The 27,070-nt window shown below is 40.5% G+C and overlaps 2 protein-coding genes across 3 annotated transcripts in view; one reads left to right on the plus strand and one right to left on the minus strand.

Annotated features, from left to right (window-relative positions):
* On the plus strand, window positions 1–4,248 carry orc6 (origin recognition complex, subunit 6). The gene is made up of 7 exons (XM_056248442.1): window positions 1–164; window positions 272–398; window positions 1,120–1,283; window positions 1,365–1,454; window positions 2,020–2,129; window positions 2,501–2,587; window positions 3,594–4,248. Exons 1-7 carry the CDS (start codon window positions 100–102, stop codon window positions 3,722–3,724), a joined length of 774 nt encoding a protein of 257 aa, XP_056104417.1. The 5' UTR covers window positions 1–99; the 3' UTR covers window positions 3,725–4,248.
* Window positions 3,728–27,070, minus strand: part of mylk3 (myosin light chain kinase 3) — a 26,279-nt gene continuing 2,936 nt past the window's right edge. Inside the window, exons 1-13 of one of the 2 annotated variants that reach the window (XM_056248438.1) lie at window positions 26,055–26,852; window positions 24,338–24,431; window positions 23,841–24,180; window positions 22,300–22,769; window positions 21,271–21,376; window positions 19,104–19,197; window positions 17,415–17,524; window positions 16,672–16,813; window positions 16,224–16,294; window positions 15,605–15,733; window positions 13,985–14,137; window positions 5,322–5,457; window positions 3,728–5,209 (exon numbers count right to left, since the gene is read on the minus strand). In XM_056248438.1, the coding sequence (XP_056104413.1) occupies window positions 5,132–5,209; window positions 5,322–5,457; window positions 13,985–14,137; window positions 15,605–15,733; window positions 16,224–16,294; window positions 16,672–16,813; window positions 17,415–17,524; window positions 19,104–19,197; window positions 21,271–21,376; window positions 22,300–22,769; window positions 23,841–24,180; window positions 24,338–24,431; window positions 26,055–26,609 (2,478 nt within the window). In that variant the 5' untranslated portion in view covers window positions 26,610–26,852 and the 3' untranslated portion in view covers window positions 3,728–5,131. Of the gene's footprint in view, window positions 5,210–5,321; window positions 5,458–13,984; window positions 14,138–15,604; window positions 15,734–16,223; window positions 16,295–16,671; window positions 16,814–17,414; window positions 17,525–19,103; window positions 19,198–21,270; window positions 21,377–22,299; window positions 22,770–23,840; window positions 24,181–24,337; window positions 24,432–26,054; window positions 26,853–27,070 lie in introns of those variants that run through there. The other variant, XM_056248439.1, reaches the window with a different exon arrangement.

Here is a 27,070-nt window from a genome sequence, read left to right on the forward strand (position 1 = left end):
TGACACGTGTTTGTTTTCCCGCGAAATCAGCCTGTCTCTTTGCGAAGTCTGGTGAAGGATTCTGCTGTGTTGCGCTGAGAGGATCGAACAACTTTACAAATGGATAAAGAGTTGTTTAGTAAGCTTGCTTCGAAGATCGGTATAACATCTGTTAAAGTATTGAGGTAAGTGTTGCAATATATTAGCCACTCGCTTGTTTTGGGAAGACATTGGTTCAGTCAGAAGTGAACATGTCAATATAACAACAGAACTAATTCGGATTCATTTTCAGCCAAGCAGAAGAGTACATGCGATTATCCCAAGTGAAATGTGTTGGACTGGGTTCTGTGACAGCCACCAGTAAGGCCATTATTTGCCTTGAGTTGGCAGCGACTTCAATGAAATTTCCTGTAGACAAGGCAAGATCCCTTTCCCTTTATGTGTTGTGATGTGTAACATAAGCATACACATATGATGCAACGTTATGCATGTACTGACATGCATACATTCACACTTAAGTATATTGTTATCTAATATGCATATGCATAATTAGGTCCAATATACTTTTTTTTCGCATTCTCACACATTTGTCTATTCACTTTAATATCTACTAACACTGTCCAATAGTGGCCATGTATGCATCATAGGAAAATTGTCTCTCTTTTTTATCTCTTTCCCCCTGAAAGTCATGAAAATTACAACCAGTGTCATTTGTGTCATTCCGTCTCAAATCATGTGTAATAAAGTAGCTTTCTGCATGAAAATTATAATTATTGTTAACTGGCCTATTCCTTTGTCTTGACAAGACTATTTTTGCTACAATTGTTCAATCTTAAATGCACACAAATAATATTTAAACACTTTTTGTATCATTTAGAAATATTTTGTTTTCTTCATGCGTCACGGCTCATGTAATATTAAGAATTGCTCATCCACTGTATAACTTTTGAAAAAAAAATATTAGGGACGTGGAAACTGAGACAGCTGTAATTTTTAAAAAATCGATAGTAATTTTGCACAATAAACATTGAATGATTTACACAATATGCTGTACATATCTAACATGTGTTATATACGTAAACATTTTTTTCTTGCAATAAATGTACAACAATAATGTTCTTTCAATATTCTGCTGGATAGGAGTATGCCATCAAACTATCTGGCCTGAGTCCTAAGGTTTACTCCAGCAATTTGAAGTCTATGGAGTGCATGCTGGGCCTGCAGTCAAGCCTGGGTCTCCGAGATCTTGCAGTGCAGTATGGGTGTTTGGAAGCAGTTAAAGTGGCCTCTCAGATCCTTGAACGGTGAGACTTCACATTGCATCAGTGCAATCAGCTTGAATTGATTCTGAATGACTTGATTTAAACTACATGTATTTGTTTAAGGTATGAGACCAGTTTACCCGCAGCTAAGCAACAAGACCTTGACCTGTCTAAGTCTCTCTTTACCACAGCAGCTCTATATGCAGCATGCAAGTGAGTATTTTGAAGCCCTGAAATATGCTGTAATTACACATCATCTCTAAGTCAAGTAATGGATAGTTCAAAAATACTAGCTGTTTGATACTCACATTAGATATAAATATTGATGGGAGCTCAACTGTCTCTTGAAAAGCTGATTAAGCTCTTCACAGTGTGGTCAAAGTACAGTGAGGCCATAGTATTTTAAAATGAGGGTATGAGAAATGAATTGCATACGGATTAATTTGGAGCTGAATTTACATTTGGAAAGGTCAAATCTTGGATTGGCCATCACATGTTTGTTCCTTGTCCTTGGAGCTAGGTTATCTGCATATTAGATTCTATGAAAGTGAGTGCTCACATAAGGAATCCAGCTGTACTGTGACTGTGTGACTGTTGGGTTATTGCTATCCAACCAAAATCTGTTACTGTACAATAATAAAATCAAGCTCCCAGATGGGTCAAAAGGATTTTATGCATGTCAACAAGTCACAGAAGTCTCTAAATCTAAACTTAACCTGATTTTCATTTAATTATTGAAAATGGAAAAATAAATTGGTTCTGTCCTTCCTGTTTGAAGGTGCATGAAAATCAAAACTGACAGGAAATTAGCCTCTTCATCTGGAGCAAAGAAGGGCATCTTTGATCGGCTGTGCACACAGTTCCAGAAATTTGGACAGGAGATCTGCAGTAAGTGTGACGCCTTCAAACAAAAGCTTTTTAGAAAATGACACATTGCCTAATTAAAGCGAATAAATGCTCAAAGACATTTTTGTGGGAGGTTTCGGTCTGACATTCATGTTTAACGAAGATGTGATTGAAGGTGCACAACTTTTAATCTTGTTTTTTATTATAAAAGAAAAATATTACTTTAAAGAGATTTGTCATGAAGAAACAGACATTTTCAAATTACCATGGCTACAGGCATATCACAATTAGACAATGTATCTTTTTTGTGTAGTTGAACATCAAAGATCAGCATGTTTTTTTATTCTCAAGTTCATATTGAAGTTGTGATATTAAGCATACTGGCTCACTCTAAAATATCTCTTTACCCTTAGAAGAGGCTTCATCTGTGGAGAAACCAGTCAAAACTGCTCAAAAGAGGCAGAATTCTCTCGCTGAAATGCTAGAAACAGCAGAAGATGGTAAGAAATCCACCTACTTGTCACAATAACTAATAATGGCTAATTATTTCTACCCATCAGCTGCCATTATGTGCAGTGGATGATTATTAATGTAACCTTTTCTGTTCTTAAAGGGATACTCCACCGCTTTTTCATATTAAACTGTTATTCCCTTAACTAAGACGAGTTGATACATACCTCTCTCGTCTCAGTGCGTGCACTCAATCGCTCTGGCGCGCGGTGACACTTTGATAGCACTTAGCTTAGCCCAGTTCATTCAATACGTGCCAAGCAGAGAAGCGAGCAAACACCTCCACGTTTTCCCTATTTAAATACAGTTACACGAGTAGTGTAACTCGACCAAGAATGGTGATACAAAATAAAACATTGCGCTTTTCTAAGCATGTAAAGTGGATAACTATAATGTATGGCGGAATACCATAGCAAGTGCTTGGGAGCACTTCGACTCGGCGCATAAATATATATCTATGGACTCAGCACAGTAATTTCATCACTCCGGAGAGGGAGAGGATTTTTCACGAGTGATGATATTACTGCGCCGAGTCGAAGTGCTCCCAAGCACTTGCACCGCCATACATTATAGTTATCCACTTTACACGCTTAGAAAAGTGCAACGTTTTATTTTGTGGCACCATTCTTGGCCGAGTTACACTACTCGTGTAACTGTATTTAAATAGGGAAAACGTGGAGGTGTTTGCTCGCTTCTCTGCTTGGCACGTATTGAATGAACTGTGCTATCAAAGTGTCACCGCGCGTCAGAGCGATTGAGTGCACGCACTGAGACGAGAGAGGTATGTATCAACTCGTCTTAGTTAAGGGAATAACATAGTTTAATATGAAAAAACGGTGGAGTATCCCTTTAAGCATGTCTTCAACCTGGACAGAAAATAATTTTCTTATAATAATTTTCTTATAATAAGATGTAATATCTAATAATAGACAGAACATATCTGTCATGTTTGATGATAAATGTAATTGTCTTTCTGTTTTTTTTTTTTTTTTCCAGATGGGAAGATTGCAACATCTCCTAAGCAAGAGCGAGTTGAAAAGACAGAGGAGGAAGAAACACAAATTTATGAGGAGTGGAAAAGAAAAATCCTTGAAAATGCATTAAAAGCAAAGGCTGTAGATTCTTGAAGGTTTTAAGTTTCCCATTTATTTTAATTATGGCTCTGCATAATGTCAACAGGAACTTTTGAGTTGGATTTAACACTCTACCAAGAGAAGTTGCCTGCCCCCCTCTGGCTTCTTGTGTGGAATTGTTTCATCCACAAACAGACATTTCCAGAGGAATTGAAGCACTTTTTATCACTGTTTTATTTTATTTACCAGGTCAAAGATAGTTACTATTTTAGATATTGTGCAAAGACTTGCCAATTGTTAAGTTCCTCATTTAGATAATATATTGCAAATGGCAGGATTTGTCATTCATGCATTTAGTTTGAGTAAAATTGTATTGTTTAGTCTGACATGGTTTGGATGATTATGCTGACAATATGACTTCATTTCTCAGTGTTCTGTGGTATTGGTTTGAACTTAAAATCTCATTGGAGGTGTATAATGCATTCAAGATCTTCTAGATGTGATTTATCAATTTGTTTCAATAATACATGGCACATCTTTGTTTGATTTTGATGTGAATAAAATGTGTATTCAAGACAGTTTAATTTTCTTGGTTTCTCATGTTTTTTAATGTCTTGATTAAACGCTCATTTTCTACAGAGGCTATTTGTCACAATATTGTTAAGAAATACCCAATACAATGATTTCTATACAAGAACACTTTATGACCTATGATAGAGAAAACAGAACTGCCCTATAATTCCTTGCTAACTTCAGTGCACTTGTTAGTCAGTTGCTATGTCAAGAGCAGAACCACCTTTGTGCATGTATTTGTGGTTATGCTACTATAATATAAATGTGTACAAATGCAATAAATTCATAGAAAGCAGTTTCAAGTCACAATATTAACATTCAAATGTTCTTGAACAACCAGTGAAAAGGTTTTAAATGAGAATTCTGAAAAATAAAAAACAGGCCATGCCAGTTGAGTCTCTTATTTAGATTTAGTTTTCAGATCTAATCAATGTGCTAAACAAAACATTTAGGATGACCACAGTGTTCCTACATCAAATCTTCATGCTAAGTTTTTTTTTCTTTCTAATATAAGATACTGAAACCATGAGTTGAGAACCAAAAACACTTTCTTTCAAATACTAGGATAAGGCAGTAGTGCCCAAGAAAAACACCTTCACAGAAGGGACAGCAGCTTTTTCATGTGGTTCAAAAGCACACCAATCCATGCCATACACTCCTGGTGTGAAAGCATGATGAAGTGGAAATTAAATGCAACAGTGTTTCAAACAAGATACATAAAAAAGACACTTTTTAACAAGATACTATTACACTGGCTAGGCAAGAGCATATTAAACATTTTCTACAAAGCCATTTCAAATCATTCAACAAATTGAGACATGTTCCTTTTCCAGTGTGTGACATTGTGATGTCCTCTCAAGCTACTGACACTGTCCTCCAGGTTAATAACTAATTTGGCACACTAACTGATCTGCTCTGCTGAAACCTCTTCAACCTGTTTGCTGCAGTGACCGCATAGAAATGTTTCTATAAAAACAAAAAGAGTTAACACAAGAGCAGGATCATGTGTTATGCTGGTATGCGAACACCATATAAATCCATTTAAAAATCGAAAATGCGCTGACTCATGATTCCATACCTTCCACTGACGGTGAGCAGCAAGGTAACGCTGAAGCCTCATTTGTGACTTGAGCCGAACTTTGTACATCTTGGCTTTGTCCTCCAGGTTATTTAGCCAGCTATGCTTCATGCATCCTGATGCACTCATACGGCTGCTGCCATAGAAACCAGCAAACACAGAAACATTAAGGTCTTAAAAACGTATCGGTTACTAACGTAACCTCGGTTCTCTCTAGAAGAGGGAACGAGTATTGCGTAAGTTAGCTTACGCTACGGGAAAGATTCATCTTTTCGAGATATTGAAGCCAAAAAAGTATCCTTAAAGGGTAACTAAACCCTAAACCAACTTTTTTTAGTTAATGATCTGTAAGAATGGGGCTTTATTAGTGCTGATCATTGATTCGAGTAACTTTTTTGAAATATGGGTATAAAGTGTTTTAATTCTACAATATATGGTGTAAAAATGTCTGAGTGCTGCCCTCTTCAGGTTGAATTGTGGCTACTGCAGTTGAATTTTCCTATTGGAGGTTTGCGGTGCTTCGTGAAGTAAGCGGTGAGAGCTGACGTAAGCAGGTTCCAGCCACTGATCTATATAATGACTGGATAGCTCATGACGTCATAAACAGTGAAGCCACCGCGCCGCCATATTGTGATTCCCTAGTGAGCTCACGCGTTCACGCGAGAGGTATTTCAGATCCACAGAATCTAATGGTTTAAAGGGATATGTTTTCTGGGCCTCTAAGACCAATGAAAGATCCCAGATAGGGACCGACGGGGGCCGCGGAGGGTTCATCCTTCTAGCTCCTCTAGGAAACGGATGACCAGCTTGTTTCTTCCACGCGTCGACTCTGTGAACGCTGCGATGGCCGCCACGTACACTTTGAGCGTGGAGGGGGACCTGCCCTTGTCCAACAGCTCTTGAAGGAAGACGAGCACCTGTGAAACCCCACATGTCTGTGGGTTCTGTCGTCTGTCGGTGCACCATTTGGAGAACACAGACCATTTAGACCCGTAGAGCTTTCTAGAAGAGGGAGCTCTGGATTGCGTAATCGTGTTCATCACTCCGTCTGGCAGGACAACGGGTATCCGTTGATCAACCATGCGTGCAGAGACCAGCGCTCTGGATGGGGATGCCAGATCATGGCGCGAGCTTGAGAGAGGAGATCTGTTCTCACCGGAATAGGCCACGGGGCTGTAAGTGACAGATGCGTCAGCTCCGGGAACCAAATTTGATTCTTTCAACGCAGGGCTATAAGGAGCACAGAGTGGCGCGTTTCCCTGATTCTCTTGATTACCTGTGGCAACAGTGAAATCGGAGGGAAAGCATACAACGGGCGGCTGGGCCAGGTTTGGGCCAGCGCTACCTCGTTCTTTGAAAAGAACATTGGGCAGCGAGCGTTGTCTTCTGACGCAAAGAGGTCGACCTCCGCTCTGCCGAAAAGGCGCCATAGTGTTTGGACTGTTTGGGGGTGCAGGGACCATTCCCCTGGGGGAACATTGTTCCTGGACAGTCTGTCTGGGCCATCGTTCAGGTGGCCTGGCACATGCGCAGCTCTCAGCGAGCGCAGATGATGTTGAGACCAAACAAGGAGGCGTTCCGTCAGATCGCAGAGGTTTCTGGATCTGACCCCGCTCTGACGGTTCACGTAGAGACACTACAGACATGTTGTCTGAGCGGACTAGAACATGGTGGTCCTGTAAAAACGCCAGCGTTGCAGTGGGCGCATGCGCAGTAAGCCCAGCTCTAGCACTGCCGCGGCTGAGGCCATATAGCCCAGCAGCATCCTCTGAAATGTCTTCAGGGAAACGATGCTGCCTTTCTGGAAAGAAGCGGCTAGGTGACGAACACGGCACGCGCGCTGTGTCGATAAACGAGCCATCATGGCCACAGAGTCCAGTTCTATTCCCAGAAAAGAAACTGACTGACTGGGCGTTAATGAGCTCTTGGTCCAGTTGACCGAGAGACCCAAGCTTTCCAGGTGACTGAGAAGCACTGTTCTGTGAGACAACAGTTCCGTCTCTGACTGTGCCAGAATCAGCCAATCGTCCAAATAGTTCATAATTCGCATGCCCTGATTTCTCAAGGGCGCGAGGGCCACTTTGCACTTGAATGTGCGAGGTGCCAATGACAGGCCGAACGGGAGGACGGTGTATTGATATACCTGACCGTCGAAGGCGAATCTCAAGAATGGCCTGTGACGGGGTATTATCTGAATCTGAAAATAGGCATCTTTCAGATCGAGAGAAATAAACCAGTCCTTCGGGCGACCATGCACGAGGATTTTCCTGGTTGTAAGCATTTTAAACAAGCACTTTGTTCAAATGTCTCAGATCTAAAATAGGTCTGAGGGCTCCATCCTTCTTGGGTACGAGAAAATAACGGCTGTAGAAGCCTGACTCGCTCAGAGAAGGCGGTACCAGTTCTATGGCCCCTTTGCACAAGAGCTTCGCTATTTCTGCGTAGAGTAGATGTGCTACTTCGACATTCACTGTCGTCGCGGCGCGCGCTTGAAAGTGCGGGGGACGGCGATCGAACTGTAGCAAATAGCCCTGTCTTATTGTGCTCAGCACCCATTCTGATACCCCTGGGATAGCTTCCCATGCTTTTATATGTATAGATAGGGGTTGAATGGCCTCTGGGTTCTGATCGCCACACTGGGTGGGACCGAGAAACTGAACCGGAGGTACGAGCACGGCGCGTGCGCCCTCGGTGCTTGGATACGGCAGCTCACTGACAGCGGTGGCATGCTGTTTCATGTGTGACGTCCCGATTGCTGGGAATGGGGAGCGTTCTTTGATCAATTTGTGATGCGCGAGCGGCGCCCTGGGCGAAGCGTTCATTAGTAAGCGAGCACGCTTGGGAGTGGGCACAAGACTTACATTCGTATGCAACGCCCCGATCGCCTTTGATGGGGAACATTTTGTGAAAGCTCTGTGACGTGGGGCTGGCGCTTTGGCCAGAGTGTTTATTAGTAAGCGTGAGCGCTCGTGAGCGGACACAGGACTTACATTTATATGTGACGCCCCGATCGCTTTTGATGGGGAGCGTTTTGTGATCGCACTGTGATGCGCAGGCAGTGCCCTTGGCGAGGCGGTTATTAGTGAGCGTGAGCGCTTGTGAGCGGTGAAGGGTTGGTCAAAATCCCTTGCCTCTTCAAATACATATATAATCATATGTCATTTTGAATGGTTATATACTTCCTTTATAAAAATCAATAATCAAATATATTCATTATCACATAATAATTTTTATATTCTTGTGCTTGTGAAATTATATTTTCTTAAATGCATGGATGCAAGTAACCAGTTTCTTTTAGGTGCATCCCAATCTTACTTTGAGATTGCACGTAGTACACGCAGGACACGAAGGCCACGTAACCCACAAGGCCGTTTGTCTCTTTCTCTGGGATCAGTAGAAAGGTTAGAGCAGGGGTCTCAAACTCAACTTAACTGGGGGCCGCTGTAGGTAGAGTCGGGGTCAGGCTGGGCCGCATCAAGTATTCCACAAAAAAATAGTATTCAAGTATTCCAAAAAAGGAACACAACTGATCCAATCTTCTCAATATTTATTATTAACATTTCTTCTGAACTGTTCCTCTGAATTTGAACATTCCTTTCTGTACATGATTGGTTCTTCATGAGCTGTCCTTCTGACAGTTGAAGTTCATTTTACAAACTTTCTTTGTCTATAACACATATTTGTGATATTTATATTTGCTTATGTCCTTTTTATTTTCTTTATACAACACATTAATGATATTGAATGTTTTTTTTGGAAGGCACATTTCCTTTTATTATACTTAGAAAAACAATTATTGCTTTTGAAATACAAATTTTTGCAGTCATGTCTGCCCGTCTTATTGAATTCTTTTTACACATGTATAGTGTCTCAAATTACTGACTGCACAAATCAAAGCAAACCTTCTTATCAACCTGTTGGACACATATTACAAGCTCAAAATGATTATTCTCACATTGTTTTAGAGCAGGGGTCTCCAACACGTCGCTCGCGAGCTGCCAGTAGCTCGTGGCCTGATTGGTGTTAGCTCGACAAGGGGCCGTTCACATATCGCGCTCACATATTTTGCGCGCTCAAGTTCGCTATTTCAAATGTAGGCGCGCGGCAAGCGCGCTCATAATTGAAGCGACGCGCTCATTTTTTCCAGGCGCAGTATGTTTGTACTTCGCGGTTATCTATGACAACTATTGACAACAAACCCACCGTAAGCTGTCACGAGACTATCTATGGTAGCCCGTAAGGGATAAAAAAAAAAATAATTAAAACGCGGCACACGCAAACGACGGGCCGCACTAACATTCAACTTTAATGTCAAGTAGGGGGCCACAAAATATCACCCCGCGGGCCGCAAATGGCCCGCGGGCCGCGAGTTTGAGACCACTGGGTTAGAGGGTCCTAAAGGCAGCGTGGGCACATATGATTCTTCGCTGGACATATGGTCAAGCTAAATTGAGCGTTACTATCAAACTTGAATTGTTGTATTAAAATGTATTCTTTCCAGTATATTTCCTTCCTTGGGAGTAAATACCAGTGATCTGTTTTTCTCCCAAACGAGTGAATGTTTTAGCAGTATGTTTTGGTATACTTAACTGATAATAAGGAGCTCAGACTCTCTTCAGCCTTGATGGGAGCTGTTATTTGCTAGTGTCTGTTATTTGTGTGTGTGTGTGTATGACATTCTATGTAGGTTCTGGACGGTCGGACCAGACACCCCGGCGCCCTTCTCTAACCTGCGAGGCCACCACAGACCTAAATCCAATGAGTGGACGACAACTATCTTTACTAATGGCGATAGGCACCCCTATCTCCTCACATGTGTTAAATTGTTTAGGCTTTCATGTTTCTTAGCCAATGAGAATCATTCAACCTGTAAGCAATGACGTAGCTTAGACCTTGGAAATGGTATAACTGCTGTGATCTTTGTAACTGTAAGCGAGGCGGCCTACGAACTCCTGTGAGTCTTGAAGCTGGCTTCTGCTGATGAAAATGCAAACTATCTTCAGTAAAACTTTTCTTTAATTTTTATAATTCTGACTCCGGGTCTTCATTCTTCATATCTGGTTCTGGGTCTTTGACTGTATACCCCTTACAGCGGGCACAAGACTTCATATTTGACGCTCCGATCGCTTTTGATGGGAGGCGTTTTGTGATAACCCTGCGACGCGTGACCGGCGCTTTGGTCAGAGTGTTTATAAGTAAGCGTGGGCGCTCGTGAACGGGCATGGGACTTACATTTAATTGTGACGCCCCGATCGCTTGGGATGGGGGGCGTTTTGTGACAACTCTGAGAGGTGCGCGCGGCGCTTGAAGGGATGTGTGTGTTAGTAAGCGTGAGCGTTGTTGAGCGGGCACGAGACTTACATTCATAACTTGACTGATATAAGTTTGTAATGGCCGTGTGACAGAGAGTAGGCGTGGGCACGGACTCGTGGACACATTCCCTACATTTAACACTCGAGCGGCTTTTGCCCGCTTTATGAGAGTGATTTTTGTGAGTGACACGGGAAGTGTTGTGCTTGTGTGTAGGGGTGAACACTGAGATGTGGGCACATTTTCTACACTTAAAACACCATCGGCGTGAGCCGGATAACCAGACATTACACTCTTTACGAGATTTCTCTGGGTCGCCGTTTGTGTGCAGGCGAGAGGGCAGTGTTACCGGCTCGTTGACTGCTGAATGTACCTCTGCAGTAGCCTGTTTGTAGGGGACTGACAGGGAGGGGAGTTTTGACGGAGGTCCAGCTGCGGCGGGACTCAACCGTCTTTTCCCCGCTGACGCTAGGATGGCTTCGCATGCTCAGGCTCAGTCAGCGGCGGCTGTCCGAGCGCAATCGAGGGCGGGCACCCTGGCGTCACTGCGAAGGCTGGCTAGGCTGAGCTGGGCGCTGTGAAGTAGCTCGCGCAGGAGGCTGGTCACGTGAGCGGCCTGCAGCAGAACTAGAGCGTCGCGGCAGGAACAAGGAACAGGTCTTCTGTACTTCGGAGAAGCGGTCGACGATCCCGTTCACCGCTGGGCCGAAGAGACCAGTGGGGGAGAGCGGCGCGTTGAGAAACGGCTGGATCCCGTCCTCTCTCGTCCCACTCACGAAGAAGATCTGCTTGAAGGATCTGAAGCACAGCCATCGAGTGCAGGGCGGACGCGGCCTGTCCTGCTACGGCGTAAGAGCGGCCAACAAAAGCAGACGTGGTCCTGCAGGCCTTGGACGGGAGCGCAGACTTTGAGCGCCATCTCGCGGAGGGCAGACAAAGGTGCGCTGCAACCGCTTCCTCCACAGGAGGAATAGAAGAATATCCCTTCTCGGCGGCGCCGTCCACTTGGGAGAGCGACGCAGAGACTTGAGAGTGGAGCCTCGCGGAGAATGGTGCATTCCACGATTTAGCAAGCTCCGTATGGAGTTCAGGTAGAAAGGGCGCAGACCTGGAGACGGGCGCTTGGCGGCGGCGATTCTGGAGAGGGTGAGTGCTGCGTGTTCCTGTCCCAGGCAGAGAGCGCAGATCACGTGGCGGTCTCCGACACTGAGCGGAGCTCTGCACGAGCCGCAGGAAGTGCGAGGCATCAATAAAAAGACGTCTCGCTGCTCTTTTAGATAGAGGTGGTGTCGCAGCGGCGAACACAACAGAGCTTAAAAAGATACGTTGCCGGATAGCGTAGCTCGCACGGATGGCTGAAGGCGGTGGTGACCGTCTTCTTCAGCGCTGTCCTAGGCTGGCTTTTCGCTTCCTCAGACGGCGACGCGGCTTCTCTCGGATCCAGCGATGCGAAGAGATTCGCTGAAGAGATGAAAATCAGAGAAACAGCCTCCGAGCCCTGCTTATATATGCTAAGCCACGCCCATACTGGCGGGCTATGACGCTGTGAAGGCGTGAGCGCCCTTCATTGGACGTGACGTCACTCAGTGTTAGGCTGCTGCAGTTCCCGCAGGGCAGCCTATGAGCACGCTAGACAGCCTGCTCTAGGTCTGCTAGCTGCTGCACTGCGTTGACAATAAATACAAAAATTAAGGATAATTTTTTGGCTTCAATATCTCGAAAAGATTAATCTTTCCCGTAGCGTAAGCTAACTTACGCAATACGAGAGAACCTCTCGTAAGAGAACATCTGGCACACAAAGAACAAACAGTTCCATAAGAGATGCAGAATACAATTCTTCTGTGTAATGACTATGAATCATATATTGTTTTCAAGCCTTAGACAGAGATTTGTTTTGATCTTGAGCACTTACAATATGAGAGATGTCAACAAACATTAGTAGGCGTAAGGTCACTTTATTACACATTTATATATAATATATATATTTAAAGTTTATATTAAACAATATATAAACTTAAAAATAGATTAAGTTTGACTAACTGTACTAACAACTCCTGGCCTTTCCCATTCTAATACTCACACTTGCAATATTTGTACTTGACCACTTATTTATCTGCATTATTTCTTGGGCCAAATATGGGTATTTGGCCCAAGTTTTCAAGTCGGCGTAAAGACTGCAAGTGTGTGTAGAACTTGTGATTACTTGATGGGACACACTTGTAAAAAAGCATGTTTTTTTTTTTTTGCTTTGTTTTTACAGAGCATTATTTACAAATTTTTATTTTCAGTACTTTGCACTTTAAAATAAACAGTCTTAATGATAGGGCACTGAACTTTGGCATTTTTTCAGACCTGGGCAGTCTTGCGTACTCACTGTCAAGTGTTCAAAACCGCAAGTGGGGGTATATAAACTGTGCTAAGGTTTGGATAACTGTGCAAATGTTTGGCTAACCATGCTAACATCTGGCAAACTGTGCTAACGTTTGGCTAACGGAGACAAAAGGCAGATCATTTTGAGTGAGAGGAATAGATGGTACCCTGAAAATTACTGAAAGGAATGTTCTTAATTAAATAAGTTGACCTCCCTGAGAGACAGCATAAAATTTGAGAATTGTGCGCAAGTGCATTTTTACCAGTAAGAAAGACGTAATCCAGCTGATTATACTACATTATCATCATGCAATTAATCCACTAGTATTCATCGTCTGAAAGCATGAATGTTCAAAGGTGATATGAATCACATGGCATGTGTGTGGGGGGCTGTGATGAGGTTATTAGACAACATTGTCACCACAGATAAAGAGAAGGGAGGAAGGCCAAGGTGGGTGTCATGCTGCGTCTAAATTCACCTTGTCAAGGTGCACTGAATCATCTCTTTTACTGCGTAGACTGTGGTAAGATGGTGGGCAAAAGACAATGCGCCCTCTCATGGCAACCTGCTGTGCCAGCCTGCTATTATCTCATGCCAGCTGAGCATTACAGCCCTTGTGTGGGAGAGGTTAGCTAAGACAGAGCAATGTGAGGGTGAGCTTCAAATGCTCTAAACTGATCCAGGCCATGTTACATCACTGGCCAATTATATGTTATTTGTGCCCATTTTTTGGTGTACAGCACTGCATTTTCAGAGGTTTCAGTTTTGATGTCAGAGTGCATTAAGGGAACCTGCAGGTCAAAGTACCGGACAATGACTGAGAGATGGAAGAGAAAAGTGAGGCTCTTAAATCCACAAGAAAAGAGACCAGAAAGGAGGAGAAATAATAGAAGAGAGGCTATATCGAATTATGTGGGATAGAAAACTTGACTTGCGGTATATTCTAAGGTTTTCCATTAGCGGAATAATGATAGATGAATACCATTTAGCGGGCACAAGGAGGCTGGAAATGAAGTCTTTAGCTTCTTCTGACACATTCTCAAATGCCTCTGCGTCAAATTCCCATTTGGAGTGCAGAATGTTGTTCATTGTTTCTGTGTCATTGTCACCCATGAATGGAGAAAGGCCACTCAAACTGAAAAAAATAAAATCACAGGGAGTGTGAATAACCCAGAAAATCTGTTAACCCTTAGTTTTGAACTAAATAATTAGGTAGCTAAAAAGGTGCATTTATATCTCTGTACCATTCTGGTCTACTTTTAAAATGTTCAAATTGGAGCACTGCAAATGTTGTTGTCTTCTCACGATTAATCAATTGTATTTGTATTTTTGCTCATATGCTTTGGTTAAAATCTTCCATTAAATGAATAAATGGTGAATGGTGAAGTATGTCATTTCTATATATTCTAATACATTTTCTACATTTCAAGGTGTATAAATTAGTTAATTTATTATGAATTAACAAATTAACAGTTAACAATTGATACTTAATGGATGAATTAAAGTTCATACTAAACATACTAAACCTTGTTGTAAAGTGTTAGTGAACAAACATGAAAATAATATATTTTTTTTAATTAAATTATGCAACCTTAATGCCAAAACGGTATCTAAACACTTTAAAATGAGAACAAAAACAGTAATGACAGCTGTTAAATAAAAAGCCATAATTCAGTTTAAGGAATAGTTCACTTAAAAATGAAAATTCTGTCATCATTTACTCACCCTCAAGTTGTTTCAAACCTGTATGAATTTCTTTCTTCTGCTAAACACATAGGAAAATATTTTGAAGAATGTCGGTAACCAGACAGTTGATGTACCCCATTGACTTCCATAGTAGGAAAAGAAATACTATCGAAGTCAATGGGGTACATCAACTGTTTGGTTACCGACATTCTTCAAAATATCTTCTTTTGTGTTCAGCAGAAGAAAGAATTACAGGTTTGAAACAACTTGAGGGTGAGTAAATGATGACAGAATTATCATTTTGAAATGAACTATTCCTTTAATGCAATGATTGCTGGAGACTTCTGGGTGTTCAGTTCTTAGAGAAGTGTGAAGTAGGTTAAAGACATATTCTCTGGATGGGCAAGCCCTAAATCTCCACCAACAGCTGTCAAGTAATTGATTCATTCATTGAGGCTTGACCACTATTGGCCAGAGCAGTGGGTCATCTATGGCCAGTACAGCAGCACTGCTCATGGAGAGCAGAGTGATGAGTGCACATGATCAGACATGGGACATTTTGTTTGTTTGTTTTTTGACAGCATCAGAGCAGCAGGATTAGTAACATGCTTTCTGAGCTGTACGGCACTGGTGCCCTTTTATCAGGGCTCTATTGAATGATGAGGGCTCTTAGAAGAGCCCTCTAAAGCTTTCATATGTGTTCCATTTGCATTTGGCTTTTGATCTCTCTGATATTTCACTCAGGAGTCTACGCCACTGTGCAATTCAGAGTATGAAGAAAGTGAAACTTCTATAATGCATAAATCATCATATAATAATTCATACTTTATGAATGTCGATTCTGACTCTTTAATGGCAATTTTACAGATTCTATTAAAATTTGTAGATCTGCCTTACTGCCTAGTTGCGTACTCACAGCATGTATGTGATGACACCAACACTCCACATGTCTGTAGGAAATGACACAAAGTCATAGTTGACAACTTCTGGTGCCAGGAACTCTGGGGTTCCAAAGTTGACCTTCAGCTTTTCTCTGGGTCTATACCTGTTGGGAGGGACAAACACATTTTTGTTTTTGGACCCTGTATCATACCCATATGAAAAACCAAACCCAAACTCACTAACTCGCAACCAAAACTGATTTAACAAAACCTTGCCAATGAAAACACCAGGTCAGCTAAGAACCTAAAAGTACTTTTTGACTTAAATTAGCTGAGCATCAAAGACCACAAAACAAAGACCGTTCAGTTTTGCATTTTTTTAGCGTGGATTTAAGCTTTAAAGCTCAAAGTAAACAAAGCTCTCAAAAATGATCACACATGAAGGAATGTGACTGTAGTCATGGTGACAGCACAGTGGTGTGAATCAGAAGACATGATGCCAGCTATAAACACATACTTTGTTTTATGTGTGAAATTAGGGACATAATTACCCAAGACTGAGAAAAGTGCTTCTTTTGTAGACTTAAAAAATATGAGATGTCAATAAGCCTACTATTTAATAACAAGATAATTTAATGAGGTCTGCTTACTTACTTTCTGGCGAGTCCAAAGTCAATGATCTTGATCTGATTCCCTGTGCTGTTCACACATAAGATATTTTCTGGCTATATTGCAGAAAATAAAAAAAATATTAGAAAGAAAGAAGATTTAAAATACATTTAAACTGGTTATTAATTCTAAAACAGTAACAACATAAAAAAAAAATAGTATTTCAAACTAAAGTCAGGATGTATTGTTATGGGGTACAACACCCTATAACATTGTATGCATTCCATATTCCTATACACAACATGTTAACAACAACACAAGGCACAAGCCCACTGGCAGTGTGCTAATTCAAATGTGCGACATTCAGACTGCTGATGTTGACATACGTGGGTGATTCATTGGTGGGTTTTTCCATAGAGATACCCGACACTATATGCACTGCTAATCCCATCAGTATCACATTATAACATTCAGTGCGGTGTGTGGAGTTTACCTTAAGATCTAAATGGAGAATGTACTGCTGGTGAAGGTACTGAACCCCCTCACAAATCTGCCTGGTAAACACAATGGCATCCATCTCCGTCAGCTGGTAATTCTCATCAATGATTCGGTCAAACAATTCACCACCTTCCACACTGAAATAACAAACCATCACAAATGAACTCCACTCTTTTAGTTCAGTCTATTTGGATATTGAAATTAAGTGGCTTAAGCCATGTGGGTACCAGTAGTTTTAAATGCTAAAACAAAACTGAATTTTGATACTCGTTCCTTGTTGTGTACCTTCATATAACAATATCCATCTTTCAAAAATCTTCATCATTTATAGTTATGTCTTGTATTACAAATATGAATATTCGCCGCTATATCATACAATTAAAAGCTTTTTTGTAAATTCAGTACCATCCAAAAAAAGTTAATTTAATTTGTGGACAAGACATGAAGATGACACACACACCAAAGTGGCATCTGTGGGAGCTCTATGTTCTTGTGACAGAATGTGAGGACCAGGCCAGGAGAGAAAATTTGCTTTGCAAATGAGGCCTGATGAATACTGTCCAAAGCCACTAATCAGCCTGAATTAACAGTTAGAATTATAATTTAGAACAATAGTTATGAAATATGTTTTTTTTTGCAGAACTTTATTTTTAGAATTAGAGCTATTTAATCGAACCTTTCTAGTACTTGGAAACAATCATTCTGATTTGAACTAAGATCTCTCTGTGGTTTACTTACTATTCCATAATGAGTGTGAGGTTAGTCCGAGACTCGAAAGCATCATACAGCTGAATCAGATTCACATGGTTTAACTGGTTCATAACTCCAATCTCATTTTTCACTTCATCCTGGAATGAAAGCACAAATAAATAAATAATTCCAAAGCAAATGCATTTTAATCTGCAACAGCTTTCTAAAGCCTATATTTTACGTTTTTGAAATGGTGTTGTTATTACTCTCCAAAGGATAATCGCAGCAGTGTTAAAAATTAGGTCATTAGTAAAAGAGAAGCTTTTTCAGAAATTAAATTGCACAGTTAAATAGCTTGAAGTGAATTTGCAATGATTGCATTGGGTATAGCAAAAACAAGCGTTTTGGAATGGGGGCTTGACAGCCTTTGCCAACCCTGTAATTGTCTGCCCTAGTTACTCTAGCTCTTCCTGTCCTCCATTATATGACCCAGGAAAAGCATTCAATTATCCCATATGAAGCTTCTCTGTCTCTCTCTGGCATACATTGGAGCAGACGGCATTTGCAGCAGGAATGGCACATCATGTTGCCACTAAGAAGGAGCATTTCCAAATGCAAATGAAGCTTAGAGAGAATAAGTGTATGTACACTGTATGTGATTGTGTGTTGAATTCTTTTACTCCTTTGACATTTGTGTCGTGTGGCAGGAATTAAAACATGAGAGAGTGAAAATTATCTGCATTTGTCCATTCCTGTCTGATTACTCTCTAATGGTGGCAACAGACAGATCATAGGGCAAAGAATGACATTGCATTGAGGGCAAGTGCTGCTTATGACAGAAGTGCCATCTTGTAATTATCAGCACTTGTTGAAGCATGGAGGATGAAGGGAACAGATAAAAGGACATGTTATTCTGTGCAAAGAAAAGATTTATATTTCACATTACACTGTATATATATACATTATACACAGTGTAATGTGAAATATAAATCTTTCATTGCCAAGTAAGACATGTTCCTGGATCAACATATTTTACTGATCCTTGTCCCAAAAGTTAGTCCTAATCCTATCCCTACCCCTAATCCTAAACCTACCCATAAGTTATCCTTAAAATCAGAGGGGAATGATAGGTGAATAACACTAATGTAGAATACCTGGCCCTGGTTGTAAGCCTAAACTTAACATAAACTGTAAACTTGTCCCTCAAATCATTGATTGATTGGAATTTTGTTTCAGGATCAACACAGATGCTGAAGGAACATGTTGTACTTGGTGAAATGATGTTCACCGTATAAATATTGTGTTCTTTTCTACTTGAAAGTATTTGCTTTTAATGCAGATACTAGAAACAACATGCACTTCCATATCCTTGAGGGACTATGGGTGTTATTATGTTATTTGCGAGAGTGCAAGTGTGTGTGTGTGTGTGTGTGTGTGTGTGTGTGTGTGTGTGTGTGTGTGTGTGTGTGTGTGTGTGTGTGTGTGTGTGTGTGTGTGTGTGTGTGTGTGTGTGTGTGTGAATGTGTGTGTGTGTGTGTGTGTGTGTGAATGTGTGCGTATTTGTTCATATGCTCATGTGCAGAACTGTCAGCAGTTGTCAATGAAATGTTCTCATAAAGCATCCTAACAGGAACAGGGTGATGGACAGATTGGAGTGGGAGGGGAGAGAAAGAGAGAGAAAGCAAGCGGGGTAAACATGTTTGAAATGCTAATGGTTTATGCATGTTTTGTACTCACCCTCTCTTTCATTCCCCGGACCTTTATAATTTTAGCAGCAAGCATAAGACCAGACGACAACTCTGCACACTTGTGTACCTGTCCAAAACGGCCTCTGCAATAACACACGTAAACACAGATTTCATTTAATGGATTATGGACATCACTTCAACCTTTGTGAAAGTTATGTCACTATCTGCTGCTGTTCTTCTCACTCTGCACTTACTGGGCTGCCTATTTACTTGGAACTGTGTTTCCATGGGGTGAGATTGTGTGTTTATGTCAAGATGGCTGCTGTGGCTGAAAATAATACCAATGCAAACAGACCAGCTCAACACCTGCCCAAAATAAACTCTGCCGATGATGAGTCAAAAACAAGCCAGTGCTTACTTATTTGTTACGTATGTGGAACAAGAGTGGAGAGGGGGTGCAAATGAGCCCTTGTCTACGTGTACCAGTCATTCAACTCAATGCTATATGTTCCATCTGCCGGTCCTGGAGAAAGAGTCCCCAGCCCCCCTGCCACTCCCCACAATCTAATGTGCTGCACTAATGTCAGCATGCCAGATATAACTGGCCTGGGAAGAAACAATATACAGATAGTGCCAAGAATAAATGTTAGCCAGTATCAGATATATAAGTATTATCAAAATACTTTTTATGTATATACAGTATATATTATATATATATACATAATATATTATATTATATAATATATTAAAGCTGATTTTCAGGGAACATTTTGTTTGTGTGTATAAACACAAGAAAATTTTAATTAAATTGTGAGGTCATGTCATCCCAGTATACGGTTCTTTCTGACTCATTGACTGGAAATATCATTAGAAAACATGGTGTTAGTTTTCACTGTCATGATGATACTCAGCTCTATATTTCTTTGCGGTTTGACAAAATATACCAATTCACAAAACAAACTGAATGCATACAAATATTGGATGACTAGTAATTTCCTACAACTAAATTCTGAAGAAAAAAACCCCCAGAGATTTTAATTATTGGACTAAAAATGTCTGCAAAAATATAACCTAGAATACTCTTTAACACTTGATGGCTGCTTTATTTAGTATTCGTCATCAGTTGGGAACCTGGGTGTGCTCTTTGATAGCAGTATTTAATTTCAAAGCCACATTTCTACTTTCTAGCATTTACAAAACCTTATTTTCCATCTTAAAAATATCTCTAAATTATGGCATATGCTCTTAATGACAAATGCTGAAAAGTTAGTTAATGCAGTCATGACCTCAAGGCTAGATTATTGTAATGCTCTACTGGGTGGTTGCCCTGCACGCTTAATAAAAAAAAAAAACTCCAGCTGGTCCAAAAGGCAGCAGCTGGTTCTTACAGGAAGTATGACCATATTGGCCCGTTTCTGTCAACACTGCATTAGCAACCTATTAAACATCTCATACATTTTAAAATCTTGTTGATTACTTATAAAGCCCTATTTCCTAGCATTGTTCAAGAAGCAGACACTCTGTAAGTTTAAATCTAGACCAAAAACACATCTCTTTAACCTGGTATACACATAGAACATTATACATTTCTATGATTCAAATCCCTTAAAGGATTGGTAGGCTGCATTAATTAGGTCAACTGGAACCGGGAACACTTCCCACAACATCCGATGTACTTATTACATTGTAAGAGGAATGGTATCTATGCTAACATTAGTCTGTCTGTGTCATTCTTATCCCAAGGTTACCGTAGTCAGCCGTATCTGTTCCGTATTCGAATCTAATATTAAATGAACTGAGCTGGATGATGATAAAATTAAATTTACACAGTTTATTAAACCAAACTGAATCAACAGTGTTTTCAAATGAAGAGTGGCAGTTTACTATTGTCTTTTTAGAACTTCTTTACTGCAGAATTTAATTCAGTTTGCATCGGATCATTATTTTCTTGTTGATCACTGTAAAGCTGCTTTGAAACTATCTGTATTGTATAAAGCGCTATAAAAATAAAGGTGACGATTACACAGAGGTTAAATTAAGCAAGTAGTATTAAATGGTTTTGATAATTCAACAAAATATGAACATTCTGTCTAACATTCTTCAAAATATCTTCTTTTATGTTCCACAGAAGAAAGCAAGAATGAGTAGCCTAAATGATGACAGAATTTACATTTTTGGGTAAACTAATGTGTTTATCCTTTAGCACATGGACTCACCCGCCCAGCAAGTCATTGGGGTTGACTGCGTAATATGAGTTCATTGGAACCTGCTTGGCACTGACGATGCGATGCTCGAATGGAGCTGGAAGAGATGGACTGTCATCTAGAAAACAAATATCAGCATGCTGCATGGTTTTATTGAACACTACAAGTTGTATAGTTATAATTACAAATTATGGATTTGATTTTGAGTTGTAAGTTGGTTTAAGTTTAAGTTTAAAGCCTAACTGATCATTTTGTCACATGATGTTTCCGGTGTCATTGTTCATTACATGCTGTCCACTGTTTGCTCATCTTCTAAACAAATTTGCTCAGATAACATGCATGACTGCTCATGACATGCATAGCCTACATTGCTGTCAATTCCTTTTCCTAAAGGCTTTGATTTGTGCTCGTTTCATTCATAAAGTTTATTCTCTGTCATTCACACACTCATTATTGCATTGAGATTTTAGATGTTTATGTAGTCTACAATATCGTGCTACTGCTATCTCTGGCTCACCAGTGATCCAGTAAACACGAGGAGTGACTGTGTCAGATTCAGACGAATATTATTCGGCAGAATTATTCGTTATTTGTTTTGAAGCCATTATCCGTGCCTTTCCGAATAAGGTATTCGACTTCGGGCACTCCCCTAATACAAAGGCACATTTCACTTACTTTCAAAGGAATAAGTACGTTTACATGCGCAGTTATAAATAATCAGCGGGTTTTTGTGTAGTCGAGCTACATGAGTGACAGGTAGTGACAACCTCACGGCAGTGAACACGTCATCATAGAAGAGAAGAGATGTTGCTGATTAAAGATTACGAGGGCACGTGAATTAAAAAAAATGAATGATGTGAAATTATTTAGGCTATAATTTTTTTTTTTTGCGAAATTCCATAAAAAAAAAACAAGAATCAATTTTGATTTCATGGTGACTTTAAGGATCTGGAATCATAAATATTTATTTCAAGATTTCCATCCTTAGCTATAAGTGAGTGCATATCAACACAGTTTCACTTCAAGGAATGAATCACTCACCGATGATCAGTAGCTGTGTCTCTGCTTTTCTCAGAGGTGCTAATTTAGCTTTTTCTTCCTCAACAAGGGTTGTGTTGTGTGGACTAGGAGCTGCACAGTTCTTTATTGGGTCAGACTCCAAAATGATTGGGTCAGACTCAAGTTTATTTTCATTTTTCTTGATAGCTGGTTCAGATCCTGTCTTTCTCTCATCATGTTTTGGCACAGGTGCTACCATCTCTATTGTGTCTTTATTTTGTGACTTAACCTCTGCATCCTTGTTGATAGGCTCTTTGGTGCAGAGTTGAGTTTTGCGAGGAACATCCACCTTCTTCTCCAGCTGTTGTTTAAAAAGGGCCTTGTCGCCAACCTGTGAAACCTCTGTCTGTTTGTGAGGAACCTCAACCTTCGGCTCCACTTGTTGTCCATTAAATATTGACTCGAGTGAAGCCTCATCGCCATCCTGTGAAACATCTGCCTGTTCATGAGCCCTGTGAATAATCAAAAGAACAACCATTTGTTCATTTTTCAAAGGTATAACAATGTATGTGAGACCTTGATATATGTAATCAGTTAAAAATATGTAATGGGAATTAGCAAATGTAGCATAGTAGGCATGTAGGTGTCCTTATAATAAGTGTGTTGTGTATGAAATATTATGTGGCTGCATGTGAGAGGCTACTACGAACAACAGCCCAACAAACCCAATAACATAACAAGGTCCTTAACTGGAATGTTTTGTATAAAAATAAATGGCCTAAAACTCATAATGCCTGGCAGGCTGGCAGCATGCATTCAGTCACCACTGCATAGTGTAATCTCAAGACCTTGGCCATTAGTCTAATGAATTATACTTTCCAGCATGCACAACAGCCGATAATTTCAGGCAGAGGGTCTTTTGTGCCTCAGTACAAAAGATACAGCTAACACATTAATAATACAGAGAACTTGTATGCAAGTGCATTATCAGCACTCTGCCTTGTAAAACTCTTACGACAGAGGAGAAAGGCACGGCTGTATGATTGTGCCTTACAGGATTTAGGAAGGAGCTATTCTAGATGTGATATTTATTTTCTGGTCTGTTCAGAGATGTTATTTAGAGAAATATTCACTGAAAATGTTCAAATGTTATATTTTTCACAAGTATTATTTTATATTGCAACCTCTTTGATGATGGTTCTGGCCACTTTAGCAGGGTTAATTACAATACTCTGTAAATGTGAGGCGTCTAATCTCTAATCTTCTATATAGTTCTTATCTGGTGGAGAAAAGTGTAAAAGAGTCCATTAGAGTATTAGTGGCATCCTCACTGGCATCAGCTGCTATGTAATTATCTCCAAAGGTGGCCGATGACAATGTTCGGTCTTCCGTTATGACCCATTTCCCTTTCAGCCCATAGTCCTTTTTGACACTTTTCTGCTACAGTCTTAGAAAAACCAACATATCATTGACAACATCCCCACTTAAAATTCAATGCAGACGGAAAATGCGCAAATTTTTACAGCATTTTGCGTTGAACGATTCCATTCAGCTTAAATAGCAGTGGCAATGTAATTTGTCACCTGTCTTGCTGAAGAGACAAATCTTTTTCCACTTTAGTTGTTGTCACAGTGACACATTCACCATTAGCTTGTGTGGCGGTTGAGCTATCTGTCTCTTGCTTGGGTACACAATATATGTCAATATCCTCAGCCTCCAGCTGGACTTCAGGACCAAATGTCTGGACCTGCGCAGGCGCTCTGCTCTTCACTGTGACTTCCTTGGCCTTTCGTAAGTCTTTGGAGCTTTCTCCTGTACTAACAGGTATCTGAGGTTCACTTGCTCCTCTAAGGGCTTCAGGAGAAGGTAGGCTGCTGGGATCAGTGGGAGCAGTGACCTCTGGCTTCTGCAGCTCAGTCTCAGCTGTGGATAATCACAGAGTCAGGCTAAAACATGTTTTGAAGAACCGTACATTGAAATGCATGCAGGAAAAGGCTCTGACATATCAATTCTCACAAGCTGTCTCTTAATAATAAACATTTCTAGTCCATAATCTGCTGAAAATATATTTTATTCATACCTGTAATCACTTCTTTAACCTCCTCCGAAGTCTGTGTGCTCTGGTGGCAGTAACTGTCATTTGGTTTAATGCTGTTGCCATCTGGTTTGTTTTTCTATGAAAAAAAGATATATTATACTTTTGTTGGTTTGTATGCAGTATTGATTGATGTAAACTTTTATTTCACTTTGTCAGCTTTCTTCTAAGTCCTGAAACAGAAGTGCACGTTTTGTATTAACATATTAACAGAACAGAACTTAGAGAGACTATTAAATATTCCCTCAAACATTGCATTGGATGTTTTTATGGATTCAATTTGGAAAAGTTAGATACTTCAATAAGTAATTACATCATTTGATCTTTAAACATTATGTGGGTGTGTGAATTATAAGAAAACATGATGATGATGATGATGATGATGATTATGGTGGAGCAGTATTATAATAGTCAACCTGTTTACAGAATGGCACTTATGCAGCTTCATGTTCACCGCACGACTCAGAGGGCATTTGTCACAAAACATTCCATTTAGTGGTTTTTGGCATTTGCTGCATGAAATGCTTGGTATAATTACACTGTTTGACAACAGATCTGCTTATTATACACCGTGTGGAAGGTTCCATTTTCTAGCCTACTATTGTAAATTTACTTGGATACAAAAGCACTTTCACTTATTTTTAAAAGAGATGCAGTCCTTAATTAACAATATAGGCATATGTCCATGTACAACCAGTTAAAACGAAATGGAATATGTCATCTGACAAGCTGTTCTGAGAGAAATTCACATTTACACTGTACTTGAAGTAGCCTACGTATGATAAAGGTTTGGTTTTAAACTGTGGTTTTGCTATTGCAAAACTGGGTTATACTCAGTCACCATCAGCTCAGGCACACATCCAGTCTAGGAATTTGAAACACGAGGCCCGTTCAGCCTCATCATAGATAAAATAGCAACCTTGGTAAAAGGTTAGATTGGCTGTAAACTTAACATGCTTGCTAGCAAGAATAGATCAGCCAACAGAGTAAATGGTGGATAAAATTGCAGGGACATTTGCCCTTTTTCTTTCTATCTATGAAAGAAAAGGGGATTTTAGCTAGTTTGACCATTGTAAATGCATTACCTGTGGGGTATTTCTATCTTTGTCATGCTACTCTAAATTATATTTAGTCATCTTTTGAGCTGTAAAGACCACCTGACACACTGTAACAATTACTTGTTATAAGTTATTAAAAACTTTTTTTGTAAGTTATACAATATTCAACTAATTTTGAAATGTTTTTCAGTTTAATGTAATTTAAGTTAAAACAACTTAAACATGTTATTAAAAATAAGGCAGCAACTTTTTTTCACAGTGCAGCTACACACTGAAACACTGTGTAATGCAACTAAATGAAATGATAACATGCATAATGTACAGAATAATTAAGGATCTAATAAAGTAAAGAAAAATTAAAGTTCTTAGAACAAATTGAGGTCTATACAGCATGTTCAGTCTTTACTATGCTCTTTTCATCAATCCAAACAATCAATATCTTGCACATTAGATATTATTTCACAGGCTGTTTTGAATTTGTCCTCGTTTTCAGCGACAGCTCCATCTGTAGTAAACAGTTTGGAAAATAAACAGCACAGATTTAACCTCATTCTGCGGGATCTCCTGTGGATATCAGATAACCTCTGTATTTTTCTGTTTATATTTTTGCTGCAGAGATCTTGGATGACCAGGATCTTACTGACCTCTTCCTCTACAGTGTCCAGAGGGCCTTGTCTTCTCCATGGCACCACTCCATTGAGGATGAACTCCACTATTTTTGAGTTACGGAAAGCATCTCCCACATACCCTATTACTTTCTCCAGAGTGGACAAAGAACTTTCCATACATTCGATCTTCTTTCTCTGCTGCTGACTCTCCTGCTTGAGATTATGAAGCAGATCCACAGTTTCCCCACAAAGTGATCTGACCTCAGTCAGCAAAGGGAGCTTGTTGCTCTCTCGCTGGCCATTTTTGATCCCGTTTGATTCTTGAGCACCCTGCTTGTGCTGCACAAGGCTCCTTTCTAGTGCTTCCATCCCTTGACACAATAAGCTCAGCTTGTGAAGCACCTCTGTCTGGGTACGTTCAATCTGTTCCACCTTCCCCTCCAGGTTGTTTAACTTGACCTCCACATTGCTCAGACTACCTATAAGAGTTGGACTCGGCTTCTTGACTGTCCCAGATGGAGTTCCAGAGTTCTCCAGCCTGCTGCCTTCATACATCTTGGCAATACAAGTGGCCAGAGTCTGTTTACTCATGGCTGCCCCAGTCACACTCAATGCAATGAGAAAATGCAGAAAAAGAGGAAGCCCCACTGATCAGTTCCCCCGTTGGTCTCTACTCTTGTCTAAGGTATTGTGTGCCTCTTACAAAACAGACAGCTCAGGCAACCCTGTTGTTGGTACGTGCCAGAGACATGACACCACTTAAATAAACACCTCCATCGGGTATCTTATCTCTCCACTTCTATTTTGCGTCCCCTTCTCTCTCTCTCTCTCTCTCTCTCTCTCTCTCTCTCTCTCTCTCTCTCTCTCTCTCTCTCTCTCTCTCTCTCTCTCTCTCTCTCTCTCTCTCTCTCTCTCTCTCTCTCTCTCTTCTCTCTCTCTCTCTCTCTCTCTCTCTCTCTCTCTCTCTCTCTCTCTCTCTCTCTCTCTCTCTCTCTCTCTTTCTCTCTCTCTCTCTCTCTCTCTCTCTCTCTCTCTCTCTCTCTCTCTCTCTC

This window comes from Rhinichthys klamathensis, unplaced genomic scaffold (assembly GCF_029890125.1).
Source record: "Rhinichthys klamathensis goyatoka isolate OS25496 unplaced genomic scaffold, OSU_Roscu_1.1 h1tg000055l_1, whole genome shotgun sequence".
NCBI lineage: Eukaryota > Metazoa > Chordata > Actinopteri > Cypriniformes > Leuciscidae > Rhinichthys > Rhinichthys klamathensis.

What these genes read in the sequence shown, in the direction of transcription:
- orc6 (XM_056248442.1), top strand. Translation starts at nt 100, where the DNA reads ATGGATAAAGAGTTGTTTAGTAAGCTTGCTTCGAAGATCGGTATAACA. An exon ending in ACATCTGTTAAAGTATTGAG is followed by an intron (nt 165 to 271) that starts GTAAGTGTTGCA and finishes ATTCATTTTCAG; the next exon opens with CCAAGCAGAAGAGTACATGC. An exon ending in GCTCTATATGCAGCATGCAA is followed by an intron (nt 1,455 to 2,019) that starts GTGAGTATTTTG and finishes TCCTGTTTGAAG; the next exon opens with GTGCATGAAAATCAAAACTG.